Genomic DNA, 15030 nt, shown 5'->3' with positions numbered 1-15030 from the left:
GTTCCAGACTGTTGTATTGCTTGGTGGCATTCTTGTGTGTGTTTATGGCTAAAAATCTTTGAATGGTTACTGCCACAATTTTGTCAAACCCCTTTGAACCCCCTTTGAACCCCTTGAATTAAAACAGTAACACGTAAGTTCTGTCACATCTCTGTTTTATTTCTGATTCATTGTGTGTATGGGGGTTAAATGCCAACAAAATAATGTTGTTGTATATATTGTTCCAATATTTTAGAACCTGACTGAATGTGACCTCCAGCAGCTGAGTGAATAAACACATGTCAAATCTTGTGCAGGATGGAACTCGTTACCATGGTAGCCAAGAAAATGGTAGAGAAGCTTGTTGCACATGTTCGACCTTGTAAAAGCTTATAACCCAAACCATGTTTCTTTTCAAATCTATCCATGTAGATTTACTAGCTAAATCTAACCAAAAAAAGTAATGGTCTGACATGACACACAAAGTCTCCTGAGTGAAGAGTCTGAAACTGGGTTAGTACCTGCATCCACACTGACTCCTCTGTTTGCAAACTGTAATCCCAAATGAACATATTCGATTTTGGAAATCAATTCATTACCCTGCTTATGTGTAATGACATTTTTGATATGATATTAAAATTGTCTTATGAGTATAAAATAATTTATCTTGCATAAATATGTGGCTGAACACAGCAGTCCCTCTATTTTACAAAATGCAAAATAATGCAGCATAGTGCTGTTCATTCTACCATTCAATTTCTTCAACTAAACAAAATGTCATTAATTGTGATTGATGGCGACTCGCAGACATCATTCCACTGTTTTGCTGTACCTGCTCCTGTGCAGGAACCAAGCCATTAGTCTATGTCACCTTGCATTCTATCTCCCATTTGTGAAAAGCAATAATGAAGTCTCCCACGTCCATTCCTCTATACGCAGAATCTTAACTGTAAGGAACAGTTTAAAAAAATGAACCCAAGAGATGCGGCACACGGTCGCAGCATGCTAACAGCTAACACCGCTGTGAGATTCCATTTTGCCACTGCTGTGTTATTCTGTAACACTGTAATTAAGGCTCTCTGTGCATGCTGACAGATACCCACCACACAGGAAACGCCGGCCTGTCGTGGTTAATAACATGCTTCGGGAAAAGCCTGACAACGCTTCTTTATTTGATATTTTTGTGTTTTATTTTGGTGTTTTCGTCACAAATATACAAATTTGGTGCAGGCCCATGCACACAACCAACAACTCTCTGTTCAGTATGTTTGCGCTTCTTCTCATTACCAAGCTTGGCAAGCAAAATGCGCTGGCACTGCTCGCTGGGAGGTTTCCCAATTGTCAAGATTGCAGAACTGTCAAAGTGAGACAATTTAAAATTCAAATCCTGGTCTGGGGTAAAATAAATAAATAAATAAAATTTAAAAAAAAAATGAAATGAAAGCACTTTTATGTTTATTGTCTTAGCCAGTATTTGAACCATTGAGCATAAGGCTACAAATGGATAATAGAGGAATTTCATGCTATTACCCTTTCTCTGTTGCACTCAGTCTTGATGTCTCTTTCAAAGTCTTGACCATATGCACGCATGAAAAAAAAAAATTGTAGAACCTCATCTAAAACCACCTGAAAGTCAAAAACGGCTTACCCACCTGCAGTGGAGTAGAAACACTTTTTTTTTCCACAACCCACAAACACATTCTTTGGCCAAACACTTCACCTGTTGTCATTTTATGACATTTACTGGTACTTTCTCTGCTGCTGTCAGCTGTCATTTTAAATGTCAGATCGACAGTGTCACCATTAGCTCTGCTGCTCAACACATCCATCCAGAACTTCAGCCTAGTTCTTTACCCGCTCAACCTAAAACTGAAAACTGAATTCAACCTCAAAGTAATCATATTCTACATAAGACCACTTGAAATCCCAGTTCAGTCCATTAAACGTGTAATATACTGCATGGCAAGTGTAAACATTACAGTACACACTTTCTAGGTGTTGTAAAGGCAGAATGTGTTTCTTGACTGAATGCACCAGAACAAATTTACACTTCTACCTTCTAAACAGATTGGCAGTGTGTATGTACAAATGAAAAAGAGAAGAAAAGCTAGACTGAAAACAATGAAAATGTTACATACTGGCTCTGATTTAAGGGGATTTTTAAATGAATCTAAGAGTTGATGGATGGTGTGACACACTGAATTCAATGCTGACACCAGGAACCGGCACCTAATGAACATCCTCCGTCCTTTTCATTATGAAAGGGCTGAGAAAATCGATCATCAATCACAGCCTGGTGGTGTTTTAATTATCTAATGCCCCTACTACTTCACACAAAATGAGGCCCAACTGTTGTGAGGGCTGCCTAAATGGCTCCATTCTCGAGACACTTAACTGGTTAAACATGTAATCCTTTCACACTCTCTGAGTAATCCCCAGTAGCAATCTGATGCACTTGTGACAAGCTCCACTCACCCATCACGGCCAGAGCTGTGCCTTTGGCTAACTCCCTCTTTAGAGTCTCCAGCACTTCCAGCCCACTGCCGTCCAGATTGCACCTGTTGATTGTGCCATTGGCCGAGCTTACCCAGTACAGCTTGCTGGCAGAGAAGTCTATCGAGAGACCTGAGAGGAAGACAAGAAGAGACACAGACTCAATGTCTTTATTACTTCAAAACACAGCATTATATTATATATCCCTAACATTAGATATATAAACATAAATGCAATGGATAACCTGATCCTAGCAGAATACAGAAGGTGATTTTTCTTACTTAATAACATTTTGTGCTGTCAGTACAGAAAGGTTTTTGCTTAAAGATCTCAGACTACATGCTACAATGAGAAATAGCTGTATGTTCTAAACAGTGCTGCTTCAATACATTTCAGATGTCAACATTTACATGCTGTAGTCCCCATGTATTTTGTTTGAATGAGAGCTAATAGAATTGTATATGTCTTTTCCGGTACATATTTGTGGGGGATCTTTTTAAAGGAGTTCCAGCTGGCATGATAAATAGAGGAGAATAAAAGTGACTGCTTTTGAATCCATTTCCTGCCTGACATAATGGTTTTTCATAGAATACCACAGCTAATGGTGGGAGCTGAAAGCAATTTCAATTGTGTACCCCTTGGACAACTCACTGTCTCCCACCATGTGTTGGATTTATGTCTGGCAGATTCACAGTCACAATGCGTCATTAATTTACTCTTGTCCCCAGGTCTACCCCATAATCATAAATGAGGCCAGTGAAATACGGAGCATTCTGCTATCTGTATTTGCTGACAAGCCTAGGCGAATGAAAAAAATAAAAAAAAATAAAGTGGAAACAACGGCGCTCTGTGCGACAAATGGCAAGTTTGACCTTGAGCTATGTAACAACAGCTACTAGACATGATAACTAGCTGATTAGTTTTGCATAATCAAGCTGATTTTGCTTATAAGCATGAATCAAGTGGGGAAAAGAGAAACAGGTAACAGTGGTTTTTGAAGAATGTAACATATAATATTTTCTTTCTGTTCAATAAGACTTATAAAGGTCCCAAAAGCATGTATTTTTTAAAAAAAAATGAAATACATTACATCACTGGAGGTCCCTAACATTGATAATATCTGTGCCTTCAGGCTTATTTGCTGTTATCCAATGCTGTAAATTTGCATGCAAAAACATGGATTGACTCTGCTGTGAACCCTAACACACTAAACACACTAAAGCGTGCAGTAATAAGATGCCGAATTACGTGCCGCGCTCTTCAAAATGGTACTAAGCTGGAAAGATCATACATATATGGACACTCAGCTGGAGGCCGCTTGGCTTCCAGTGATTCAACCCCTTCTCCTGGGGACAATCTACATCATATTCCACTGTAAACATTCATTCAATTCCAGGGTGTCAACAACAGGGGAAGATCTCATTTCAGCCAAGGACCAGACAGGCAGAGACCCATCTGTTACAGATCTGTATGGGTCCTGTTCAGCCACAACCACTGCTCATTCTCTCCTTTTACAGGAGCTAGATAGCATGCTAGTCATCACACTGGTCATATTTTGTACAGTTTATTATTTGTAATCATAAAAAAAAGAAGAAAAAAATAAAAATAAATGTATCAGTTACATAGTAAGCACAACTGATACATGTATTACTGCATACAGTAATGGTTCAAAATGGGAGTGCACAATAGCCCCATTAAACTACTCTCTTTTCCACCACATTAGATCTTTTGCCTCTTGTTGTGGCTTTGGCGTATGAATAAAAAGCGTGCCTTGCCTTTTCTATTTAAATACATGTCACTGTACATGTCGCAGGTGCATAAACAACAGCACTTCCATGCTCACGCTTATAAAATAGCACAATGAGAATAATCCAACAGCCAAGGCGAAAAGACATAATCGCTGCAGCCAGGAGGGTGGGTTGGATCATTGCTGCAGACTTGTACAGCTCTTCAAAGGCGATAAAAGGTGGTGTACGATAAATGAAGCAGAACAAAAGACCCCATCATGCAATGTGAATGGCAACCCTTGGCAGATGGGCGTGGGATAGACTGGGCTAAAGCTATATGCAGTCCACAGCAAGGCTATTACTGTTACAAAGCAATAGAAGAGGTATGATTCTGTGCCATGGAGGATCCTTTATCTGTGTGGTATAACCAGTGGATTGACAGACAGCAGCAACACAAAAACTAGCCAATGTCTAAACAAGTAACATGTTTTTTTTTCCAGTTTAGACTTAGTTTAGTGTCTGTCAAAGCTTCAGTGAAATTCCAGCATGAATTGACTTGACAGGCCTTTCTTTGTCTTTTCCAGACACCTTGACACCTTTAACAAAAAAGTGTCTTTGACTGCTGAGATAACATCATCACTGAGGAAGTGTTGATGCCAACAGCTACAAATAGCACATCTGACTTACTCTGTAAAAAAAGTCAGTTTATGCCCATACATGAAAAATCAACTGATTAAAAGGAAATTAAGACATACTGAGATTATAGTCAATCTCATGTTAAGCCTTTATTGGGTTATCTTTGTCAAATTAAGGTTCAAATAGGGGAATTGCTTCAAATGGGTTTGCAATGAAGCAAAGCGGTGCATGCTGCAGCACAGCTGTTGATGCTGGAAGATTTAATTGAATTAAATTATCATAAACTGAATCCATCACCGAACAATACTCTCAGATTCCTGTCTTGTTTGTGGTTCTAAGATGTTTACAGGGGAATACCGCACATTCTTTCACAACATAGCCCATCATTAAATAAATTACTCCAGTTACTGGAGAAACTGAGCAACAGCATGAAAAATATTTGTTTATATTCAGATCAAATCGGCTTAATAGGAGGTCTGCTTGTTATCCAAAGCTGTCGTACTGACCTACAGGATCCCTCTGATTCTGGTGGAGGACCTTGCTGTTACTCCCGTCCATGTTGGCCATGTTAATGGTGTTGCCATCTGTCCAATAGATTTTTCTGTGTTGGAAGGTGCAAAAAGAATAGCCAGTAATCCAATTAGGAACAATCAATCATAGGGTTTAAGACATAATCAATGAATGTAATGTTTTTTTAAAATTGAATTTACATTTTACTCCTGCCTGTCTTGTAAACAGCTGCACAAACATTGTAATCTCCTATAACAGTTTTTTTTTTTTTTTTTTTTTTTTTTACAGCCAGGCTTTGATCCCTTTTATGTACAGGTGAGATTTCTCTAATATTATTCACTGAAGGTGAAGTGCTTATGAAGTGTGCGGAGCGCTCTAATCTACTTACCCCTTGGCAGGGTGCACTACAAGGCACCTTGGTTTATCAATGCCGTGGATGATAGACGTCTTGAGGGACCCATCAAAGCGAGCCACATTGATTTGTGACTCGTCATTTTCAGAGCTGAGCCAGTATAAGTTCTTGGAAAGCCAGTCTAAAGCCAGGCCGCGGCAGTTCACTATATCTGTTAGGAAGGGCACGAAGAAGCTGTCAGGCCTGCGCACTTCACAAAACTATCTAAAACTAAACTATATGGAAATGGCTAGCAGGTACTAAAGGAACAAAATGCATGACTGATGTTAACAAATGATGTTAAATGTATATAATAGGAACATAGAATATGAAAAGAATATATAATATATAACATTTTTACCTTGTATAGGGTCAGACCTTATCCTTGATTGTTTCAGAACATTAACTCTGTTCTTCCATTGATTTGTGTGTTGTTTCTATAGACATGTCCTTGCTGAATTCACTGGTAATATTCAGAATTCACTGTTACATCAACACTAGCAAGGCTTTCCGTTTAAGATGCTGCAAACCATGACACTACCACCACCGTGTTTAACAGATGGGATAGGTTCATATACTGGAAAGCTGTGTATTTGTTTCTTCCAACATTAGGCTTCTCATTTTAGTCAAACAATTCTATGCTGGTCTCATCTTTCCACACAATATTTTTCCAGCAGCCCTCTGGCTTGCTAGCATGAGCTTTAGAAAACTGCAGACAAGCAGCAGTATTCTTATTGGAAAGCAGTGTATTTCTCCTTGCAGCTCTGCCATGTTCACCATGGATGTTCAGTGTTCTCCTGATGCTGGAATCATTAACATTAATATTAGCTAATGTGGGAGAGGCCTTAAGCTGCTCAGAGGTTACTCTGGGTTCCTTTGTAACCTTGCAGTGTATTACATGACTTGTTTTTAGAGTGATCTTTGCTGACAGACCGCTCCTGCGGAAGGTAACAATGGACTTGAATTAGCCTCCATTTGTACACAATCCGTCTATCTGTGGATTTGTTGAGTCCAGACTCTACAAAGATGGTTGTGTAACCTTTTCCAGTCTGTTGAACAGCAACAAATGTCTTCAGGAATGTCCTTTGATTATGCGATTACACACTTGCACAAACATGTTGTGAAGACCAGACTCTGATAGATCACTGTTGTCTAAGTAAAACACTCACTGACACCTTCCACTGACTGAAAACACCTCTGAACACATGGATTCTAATTTGGCCTTTCAATAAAATGCTAATCCTTCAGGGTCACATATCTTCTTTCTTATTTACTTCTTACACTATGTATGCATATCAGGACTGAACCCACCTGAAGATATTATAGTCTCTAGCTGCGTGCCATTGATGAATGCCCGTTTGATGGTTTGCGTTTTGATATCAGCCCAGTAGATCCTCTCCTCCTGAGCATCATAATCCACCACGGTGACATCATCGATGTCTGGCACTGTCAGCGCCGTCATGACATTCATGTAAGGGTTGTCGATGTCCACGCCACGGATTTCAGACCGTCGCACATACAGGAGGAACTTTTTCAAAGCTGGTGAGATAATTAAGTAATCAATCATTTGAGACAGTGTGGTAAAGGTGTTGATAACAGCCTGATGTACATGTTGCCGTTAATCAAAAGGGAAGACAGATGCATGTAAAAGAATCTCCTGTTGTATCCCATATTTCTGCTCGGATAAGAGAAGAAGAAAGCATGAAAAATGAGGACGTCTCTTCGCTCACCAAAGCAAGATTGTTTGTTGGATGAAAGCTTCATGAGGTGTGGACAGGTGCAGGACGCGGTGCGGTTGTAATTGATGAGACACAGATGTGAACAGGGACCACGTCCATCATTCTCTTCACATGGGTTAGAGGCTGATGGAAAGAGAAAGACAGAAAGGCAGCACTCAGCTTATGATGACACAAGAACAACACAGCATTTACGGCCATATCTGACTGTGCCACATACAGGAAGACCAAAGCTGAAAACATCCATAATTACAATAGTGTTCTTGTGCTGCAGTGTAACAGCAAAACAGATAGAGCATGACTGCACAGCAGTTCTGAACAGAAGAATAAAAACACCAAAATATAGATATGTGGGAAGTTGTGCAAATGTTGGCTTTTTATGTTGTTTAGGGTAAATTATCTGTCTCACAAATGAAAGGTAATATTAACAAAGTTATTATGTTCCTGTAGGGTTGAGTATCACTGTGTTGCAGAAGAAAGCTTTTTTTCATTTAAAGGATTTGGGTTATTTCTCTTTCTTGCTGTTGCACATTGTGCACTTTTCTGGAAAAATCACCTCAGCCAGACTAAAGAAAGTCACTCACAGTTCAATAATTTCCCCTCACAACTATTTCTCTATGGACTCTAGGTTTCATGTCAAACAAACCCATTCAAAGTTCATTACCCAGGCTCACGGAGAGAACTTCATTGCATCACAAATGTGGAGCTCACTTAAGAGAAAAGCAACTAACTCTGTCTGCAAGGGCTCTACTGTGGCACCTGATGAATAGCTACAGAGACATACTGTGTCGTAGTGTTTATCTTCGCTGCATCCCCCTCCCCCTCTGGTCCAGATGTTCAGGGTCTATTGGAGCATCACATCTCCAGGCATTGGTTCTGGCTAGAGTGGATAATAGTCAAACCCCCCATCCCCTCCATTCATATTGAGTTCTTTTAAAAAGGATTAGGCACGCTTACTGTCTTCTTTGCAAAAGCAGTCTCATTTGCTCACACTTATCTATGGCAAACACTCATGAGAACGGTGCAGATACAGAAAGGAAACAAGCAAATTAGCTCATCACATACAGTAGCAGCAGCAGTGAAAATCGCTGAGCAGATTTAAACCCGATTACCACTGTAATAATACCCATTTGAGAATGTAAAGAAAGCTGAGGGGGATAAAGTCAAAACTTGGTATTGCGAGGAAAGGCGATTTGGATAGAGAAACATATCAGGTGGTCAAAATGTATGCATGGCCAGTGATTTAATTTGAAGGATCTGTTTTACAAATGAATCAATTATTTTGGGGAAAACCATAATAGAATCAATTAAAAACTGATTTTATGCAATTCATTTTAAATTTGGCACTATATGTTGCAAGCTGATCTGCATATCAAATGAAAATTTGGCTGACATGAGTAGGCCTCCTGTCACATAAAACAACCAGCGGTACATTATTGTGTGGTGAAAATCTTGGCTTTCTGTTCTCACACCATCCACAGAATTGATTCCATAGAAATGACAATGAATGGAGTTTCATGTGGATTCATATTATTGGATGTGACTCTCGTTCTAGAGCTCTTTATTCAAAGAAGTGCTACAGGCCAATTACAATATTTTTATGGTGAGAAAAACACATTCAGAGGTACCATTAACTCGAGCTAGCTAATTCTCTGCATGAGTACCTTTTTCATTCACACATATGCACGATGAGTGACAGCCTAAATGAAGGCAGCGGCAGAAGCTGAAATTAATTACGTTTCATTTTCAGCCTTTTGCTGTGTGACAGAATCCTGTTTTAAAGACAATGCATCCTCAGTGAGTTACAAGTGGCACTAGAGGATTAGACACTGAATTCGAACTGAATTCGGAGCAAAATGTGACAGAATATCGTGATTTATCTCCTTAAAAAGACATTTATTATCATATGATATCCGGTTATGAAGATATTCTATTCTTTTGAGCAATAAATATTTACAACAGGATGTAATTTTAACTGCCTACAGTTATGAAATATTACACAGGTTCCAGCTAAGAGTGAATTTTCCCTTTTCTGTAAGTGCCTCATCTCCAACACTAAAGCCGAAAATACTGTTCTCACCTTGTGGCTGCCTGCTGGGGTGGAAAATCTGCAAGTCAAAAGGCTGAGCACTTGTCTTCTGGATGACTGTAACATTCTGCCCGGTCCACTTATTGGCTCTCGCTAGAGTGTTTGTCCTCCAGTCCGTCCAGTAAACATTTCCTCCGAAGAGAGACACAGCAAAAGGATGGGACAGGTATTCGTGGCCCCGGAGGATCTCAATAACCCCAGTGCCATCATAGAGTGCGGAGAAAATGGCGTCAGAGCTGTTCGGGAGAGACCAACAGCATATCAAAGTTTAAACTATTCCTCAAATACTTCGAAAGGGACGGCAGATCGAAGTGAAACCCGTTGATGGAACTATTAAATTGTTGAAGACCCGCTTAAAACCAAAGACGACCACTGTGCTGAGATCTCTAAATATTATATGTCTTCTATTATTTAATGTCAGCAAGGGGGATGAGAGGTTATACTTTTACTCAGGGAATGGTGGATCTTTTGCATAATTAAACCTCATACATGCATGGTAAGTTATATATGGTGTGGGTGTTTTAGCAGATAATGTAAAAACTCTAACCGTGCATCTGTCCAAACAATCCTCTTTTCCAGATGATCCAGTGTCAGTCCATTAGGCCAGGCCCCGATCTCCATATCCTTAAACACAATGTGTCTGCCTCCACCACTCATTGAAGCGGCCTCAATTCGAGGAAAAGTCGCATCCCAGTCAGTCCAGAATAAGATCCTTGAGAGAGAAAGTTAGCAGTTAGTATAAATAATTGTCTGTTTGCTTCTTTATACACAGCATACACAACGCCACCATTTACACGTGCTTGTCAAAGCTATAAACACACTAATTGCATATATAATGCTTCTACAGGGTGTATTAACACACACACTAACAGCGATGACTGTCCAAGAACAGCACCAGTGATCCAGTCCAACCTGCAACATCTGTGACAAGGCTTGGAAATGGGAGGCCATCTGTTTTATTATGACTTGTCACAGCTCACTGAGGCCCTGAAAATGAACAGCGTCATTGATGTGGCCATCGACAGTACCCTGAGTCCTACTCTGGCAAACGTTGCCTATGTCTTGCCTTGGTCCACAAAGTCATCTGGAACGAAGGAGAAAATGGGTGCTCAAGCTTAAATCACACACTGACGACAACGAAACCGTGTTAGGAAGAAATATCCTTGTCCAGATCAATAGCCTTATTCACTTGATAAGGCCTCCCTGATCAATGACCCACTCCTTTGAGTGGATTCAAGTAATTAGATTAGAATTATTGCCCTGTAATGGAAATGCGCCTTTAGGCACCAAAAGCACCCATTAATCCTACTCTGTGCAGCCATGAAATGTACTGTAGTCATCCTCCTGAATGTGAAAGACTACTGTAGGGGAGAGTGCATGAGCAGATTACTCATTTCTTAAGAGTGTTAAATTGATTTTTGGAATGTCTGAGTTTTGCTTTAATCTGAAATATACTGGCCAAAGTATACAAGCACTGGCTAGTTCACAGATGCATTAAGCCAAAGTAAGCACCTAGTGTGAAATACAGCGACACAGCATTCATTTGATTCACTTTTTTGGTTTAATTTGCACCACCACATATCATATAATAGTAATGCTGCATTCTGCAGATAGGAGAGCGTAACATTTTCTAACTTCAGCATCACAGCTGTTTCTCAGGAAACTAATTACTTTATCATTACACTCTGATAAAAGTCGGTCATTTATTTAATTCATATCAAATGTTTGGTAAACATTGCTTTTATTTGGTGAATGAAAGAAAGGGCAGGATGACATTGGAGCAGGAGAAGTCTGAGTTATTAATGCATTTGTATCGCTGTATTCAGGTGACATAATAGCTACAAATTTAGTTTGCTCTGTTTGACCTAAATACAGTAGTTTTACATCAGGGGTCTCAAACTGCTACACCTGGTGTCAAAAACACAATACAAGCTCTTCACATTTTGATACAATATTTTTGCGCATTTATACTACTCACACTATGTAATTAAACTAACACCATAGTTTTAAATGACTATTTTTATAGACTTCAGTGGAAATGCTACCTGATAGATACATAAGGAAAAAAATCACCCTTATCCTAAAGGAATATAAGGCAAGCTTCATTACTTAACTATAAAGAGAGAGGACTATTATAACTAGCAGCTTGATGGGAGAGAGGGAGAAATGCTGAGCAAAGCTTTTTTTTTCATAAAACAGAGTTATTAAAGATAAAAGTGCACGTCTTTAAAAGCACACGCTGTTTACGACAATAATATGTTATGAGTGAAAATTACAAAAAAGTGGCCAATTTGAGCTGAACATTTGCACAATGGATAATACAACAGGTTTACTATTCATAACACGACTGGGATAAAAAAGACAAAATGTCAGAGGAAGAGTGGCAGAAAAGGACCAAGTCAGTATGTATATAGTAAGTAAACTGCACAGTATGGGACAGTAAATATGCAGGTCTATTAGGAATAAACATCAATTCAAATGCAATATATGATAAAGATTTTGGCTTTAGGAGGTTTGTACCATTGACCGACCCACAACCCTAACTCTGTCTTGATGGGAGTTGTCTTCTCTTCTCCCGTATGACCCTGTATGTCTGACCTATTAGTATTATCCACTGTCTGGACATTTCTGTACCTTTCTCCACCCAGGCGCCTTGACCAGCTCCATAGCAGCAGCAATGATAAAGGAGGAGCCAAGGCAGGAGCTTAGCTGCAAGAAGGTGAACTTGGATTTCTGTGGCTGCAGCAGTGTGCAGACTTTTTACAAACACCATATCGGCGCCAGCACTAAAGTTTCTTAACTTTTTTTTTTAGTATCTATCCTTGCAGAATATATTCCTGTATATTAAAGCAGTTGCAGCAAGGCAACAATGCTTTTCTGCATCAGTATATTAAACAGTGAACAAATACATTTGAAAAGTTCAATTTCTATTATTCGCTTGTAGCTCAAGTATTTAGATGAATCAACAATACAATCTTACACAATCTCTGTAATCCCTAAAGTTTATAACATTCTAACTTAAACTATTCTACTTCAAAATTACAAATTCAGGTTTCTTTACTAAACAAAAATGTACTTGTTGTTCTACTAGCAGAATGGAAAATGTGTTGTGTGCAGTCCAAGTACAATACAAATTTTGTTCTCCTTGCCCCTTTGTCTTCTATTAGGTGGTTCAGTTTAGTTTGACAGGCTGGATTCAACTTGTCCAAAACAACATACAGTATCAAAGGCTCCCAAAGGTGTAGCAGGGTTGCTAATAGTATCAGCACCAACCCTCCAATGGCCTTGATTTATTAAATCAATAAGCCTGTTACAACACCTGCTATAAAAAAAATATTTTTCTCTGCTGAATCTGCTATTTCAGAGACACACTTCATTCTACAAACACTCCATGCATCTCGACAGGATAAACAACAATATGATTTTGGAAATTAGGCCCAGAGGGAAATGATTCAAATAAGAACAAAGGTGCTGAAAAACATTCCTCAGAAACAAAAGTGAGTGACGGGTAATAAAAGCATAGAAAGCAGGAGGAAGTGTTGAGTGTTGGCTGCATCAGCTGTCATTACTAGAATGAAAAGCAAAGCACCGATATTAATCTATGCTATAGCTGCCATCTTCATATATCAAGACAGATGCTGAAGTAAGAGATCCACTGAGCTTGTTCTTTCACTTTATTCCAACAATTCTAGTGCCTGATGTATAGACTGGATACCAGGACACTATGCGGTGTGTTGGAGCAGAACTTACCCCTGTCCTGGGTCAAGAGCGATGGCCCGTGGATGCTCCATGCCCCCGGCAATCAGTGTAGTACGCATATCTCCATTCAACTTGGCCACCTCAATCTGGTCCAGATTGCTGTCAATCCAATACAGTTTCCCTGTGATCCAGTCCACAGCCAAACCTTCCGGGGTGGCCAGGCCATGCTGCACGACCACCTCAATCCCTGCCACCCCTGAAAAGGAATTGACAATGTGTACCCAAGTCAATGGGAAGGAGAGGTTGGTGTATTTTTTTTAATGCTCAGAAAAGCATTCTGACAGGAAAAGTACAGAAACCTTGAAGAAAGCTCTTTAACATAAAGAGATTGCTTTTTCTGCAGGGTTCCATTAAGCACAGTGGAGAGGTTTCCCTTCTATATTTACAATCCAGTTGTTTACAGTTATTCTCAGATGCCCGTATGTCTCACAAAATCGCTGGAATACTTACAGCTAAGAGGCAATTTCAACAGCTCCGCAGAGGGAAATAAAAGCCAGAGAACTTTGAGAATGTATACCGGCAACCACAAAAACACAGAGAAGTTCTGATTCATCATTCTATGAGGGGGAGTTACTGTACTAGAGCAGTTTAGGTCTGCTGGTCCTATACTGTATTTTAGCTTTGGTCAACCTGAGATTCATTTTTCAGGGAGAGACAATATCAGCAAACTGTATCAGAGCTGAGTATGTGTACAGACAGTGCAGTAAACCAGAACATTATCACTGTCGGTGGCGATGGCTTCTATTACTGTAGCTCTAGTAAAAATGATCAAGACATGACTTTTTTTTCTAATACATCATGGGACAGCAGCTTTCAACACATTTAACAAATGCTTGTGTACTGTGTGTGTGTACCTCCAGACTCAGAGAGCCTTCCCCTGTAGATCTTATCTTCCACCACATCAGTCCAGTAAAGAAGGCTGCGGTTAAAGTGGAAGTCCAATGCGATGGTGTTCCTGAGTCCCGGCACCAGCAGGCTGTAGTCTCGCTTGTGAAGGTCTATACGTCTTATCTCATGCCGGATTGAGAAAATGATGAAAGCCTCAAAAGGATCTAGTTGAGGAGAGATGTGAGAAACAATGAACGACATCATCTTTTGATGACATTGCAATGACAAGGATAAGCATCTCCAGCCATTGCAAGCTGTGTGGTACACAGGGCTTAAAAGCATTTTTAGAGGAAGTGAGCATACGCTATCTGATCAAAAGTAAACGGACATGGAAATATTAATGCTGCAGTCTACTCAATCTGCAGCTGATAATTGATTTTATTATTAATTGACTGCCCATAATCAATCACTGTATTCTGACATTTATGGACAACCAGTGGAAAATATCCTGAAAACGTTCAAAAACAGAAAACCAGAAAAACAGAAGCCAACAATGACATTTGGTGGCTGGCTGTCCACATACTTTTGTCCACATAAATAATAAATCTTTGATAATACACTTAAACTGATATGTATGTACGTCAAGTCAAAACCAACTGGATACATGCACGTCACAGCTGGCCTCTAATCCATGTTCTTCTCAGCGCTTTGTCCATTTACCTGTGCACTACAGACAGCATGCCACAACCTTTGACGTATATTCGTTCTTTATATAACATTTAGACCAGTCTGCTTGTGGTGCTCTCTGAATAAACCTGATTTGAGCTGGGGAGAAAAAAAAACATGTGAGATCAAAGAAATTCTCTAATGCTAGCTTCTGTT

At 39.6% G+C, this 15030-nt stretch overlaps 1 protein-coding gene across 1 annotated transcript in view; it reads right to left on the bottom strand.

The window, feature by feature from the left end:
* The window catches only part of lrp1bb (low density lipoprotein receptor-related protein 1Bb), a 239100-nt gene that overhangs the window by 81505 nt on the left and 142565 nt on the right, over positions 1-15030 (bottom strand). The window contains exons 24-32 of the mRNA XM_028393416.1: positions 14175-14372; positions 13312-13516; positions 10109-10273; positions 9553-9797; positions 7467-7598; positions 7048-7275; positions 5734-5908; positions 5342-5436; positions 2455-2604 (exon numbers count right to left, since the gene is read on the bottom strand). Coding sequence (XP_028249217.1) covers positions 2455-2604; positions 5342-5436; positions 5734-5908; positions 7048-7275; positions 7467-7598; positions 9553-9797; positions 10109-10273; positions 13312-13516; positions 14175-14372 — 1593 coding nt within the window. The remainder of the gene's footprint in view (positions 1-2454; positions 2605-5341; positions 5437-5733; positions 5909-7047; positions 7276-7466; positions 7599-9552; positions 9798-10108; positions 10274-13311; positions 13517-14174; positions 14373-15030) is intronic.

The sequence above is a fragment of the Parambassis ranga genome, chromosome 21, assembly GCF_900634625.1.
Source record: "Parambassis ranga chromosome 21, fParRan2.1, whole genome shotgun sequence".
Classification (NCBI taxonomy): Eukaryota; Metazoa; Chordata; class Actinopteri; family Ambassidae; genus Parambassis; species Parambassis ranga.
This window is presented reverse-complemented; position numbering and strand designations above follow the sequence as displayed.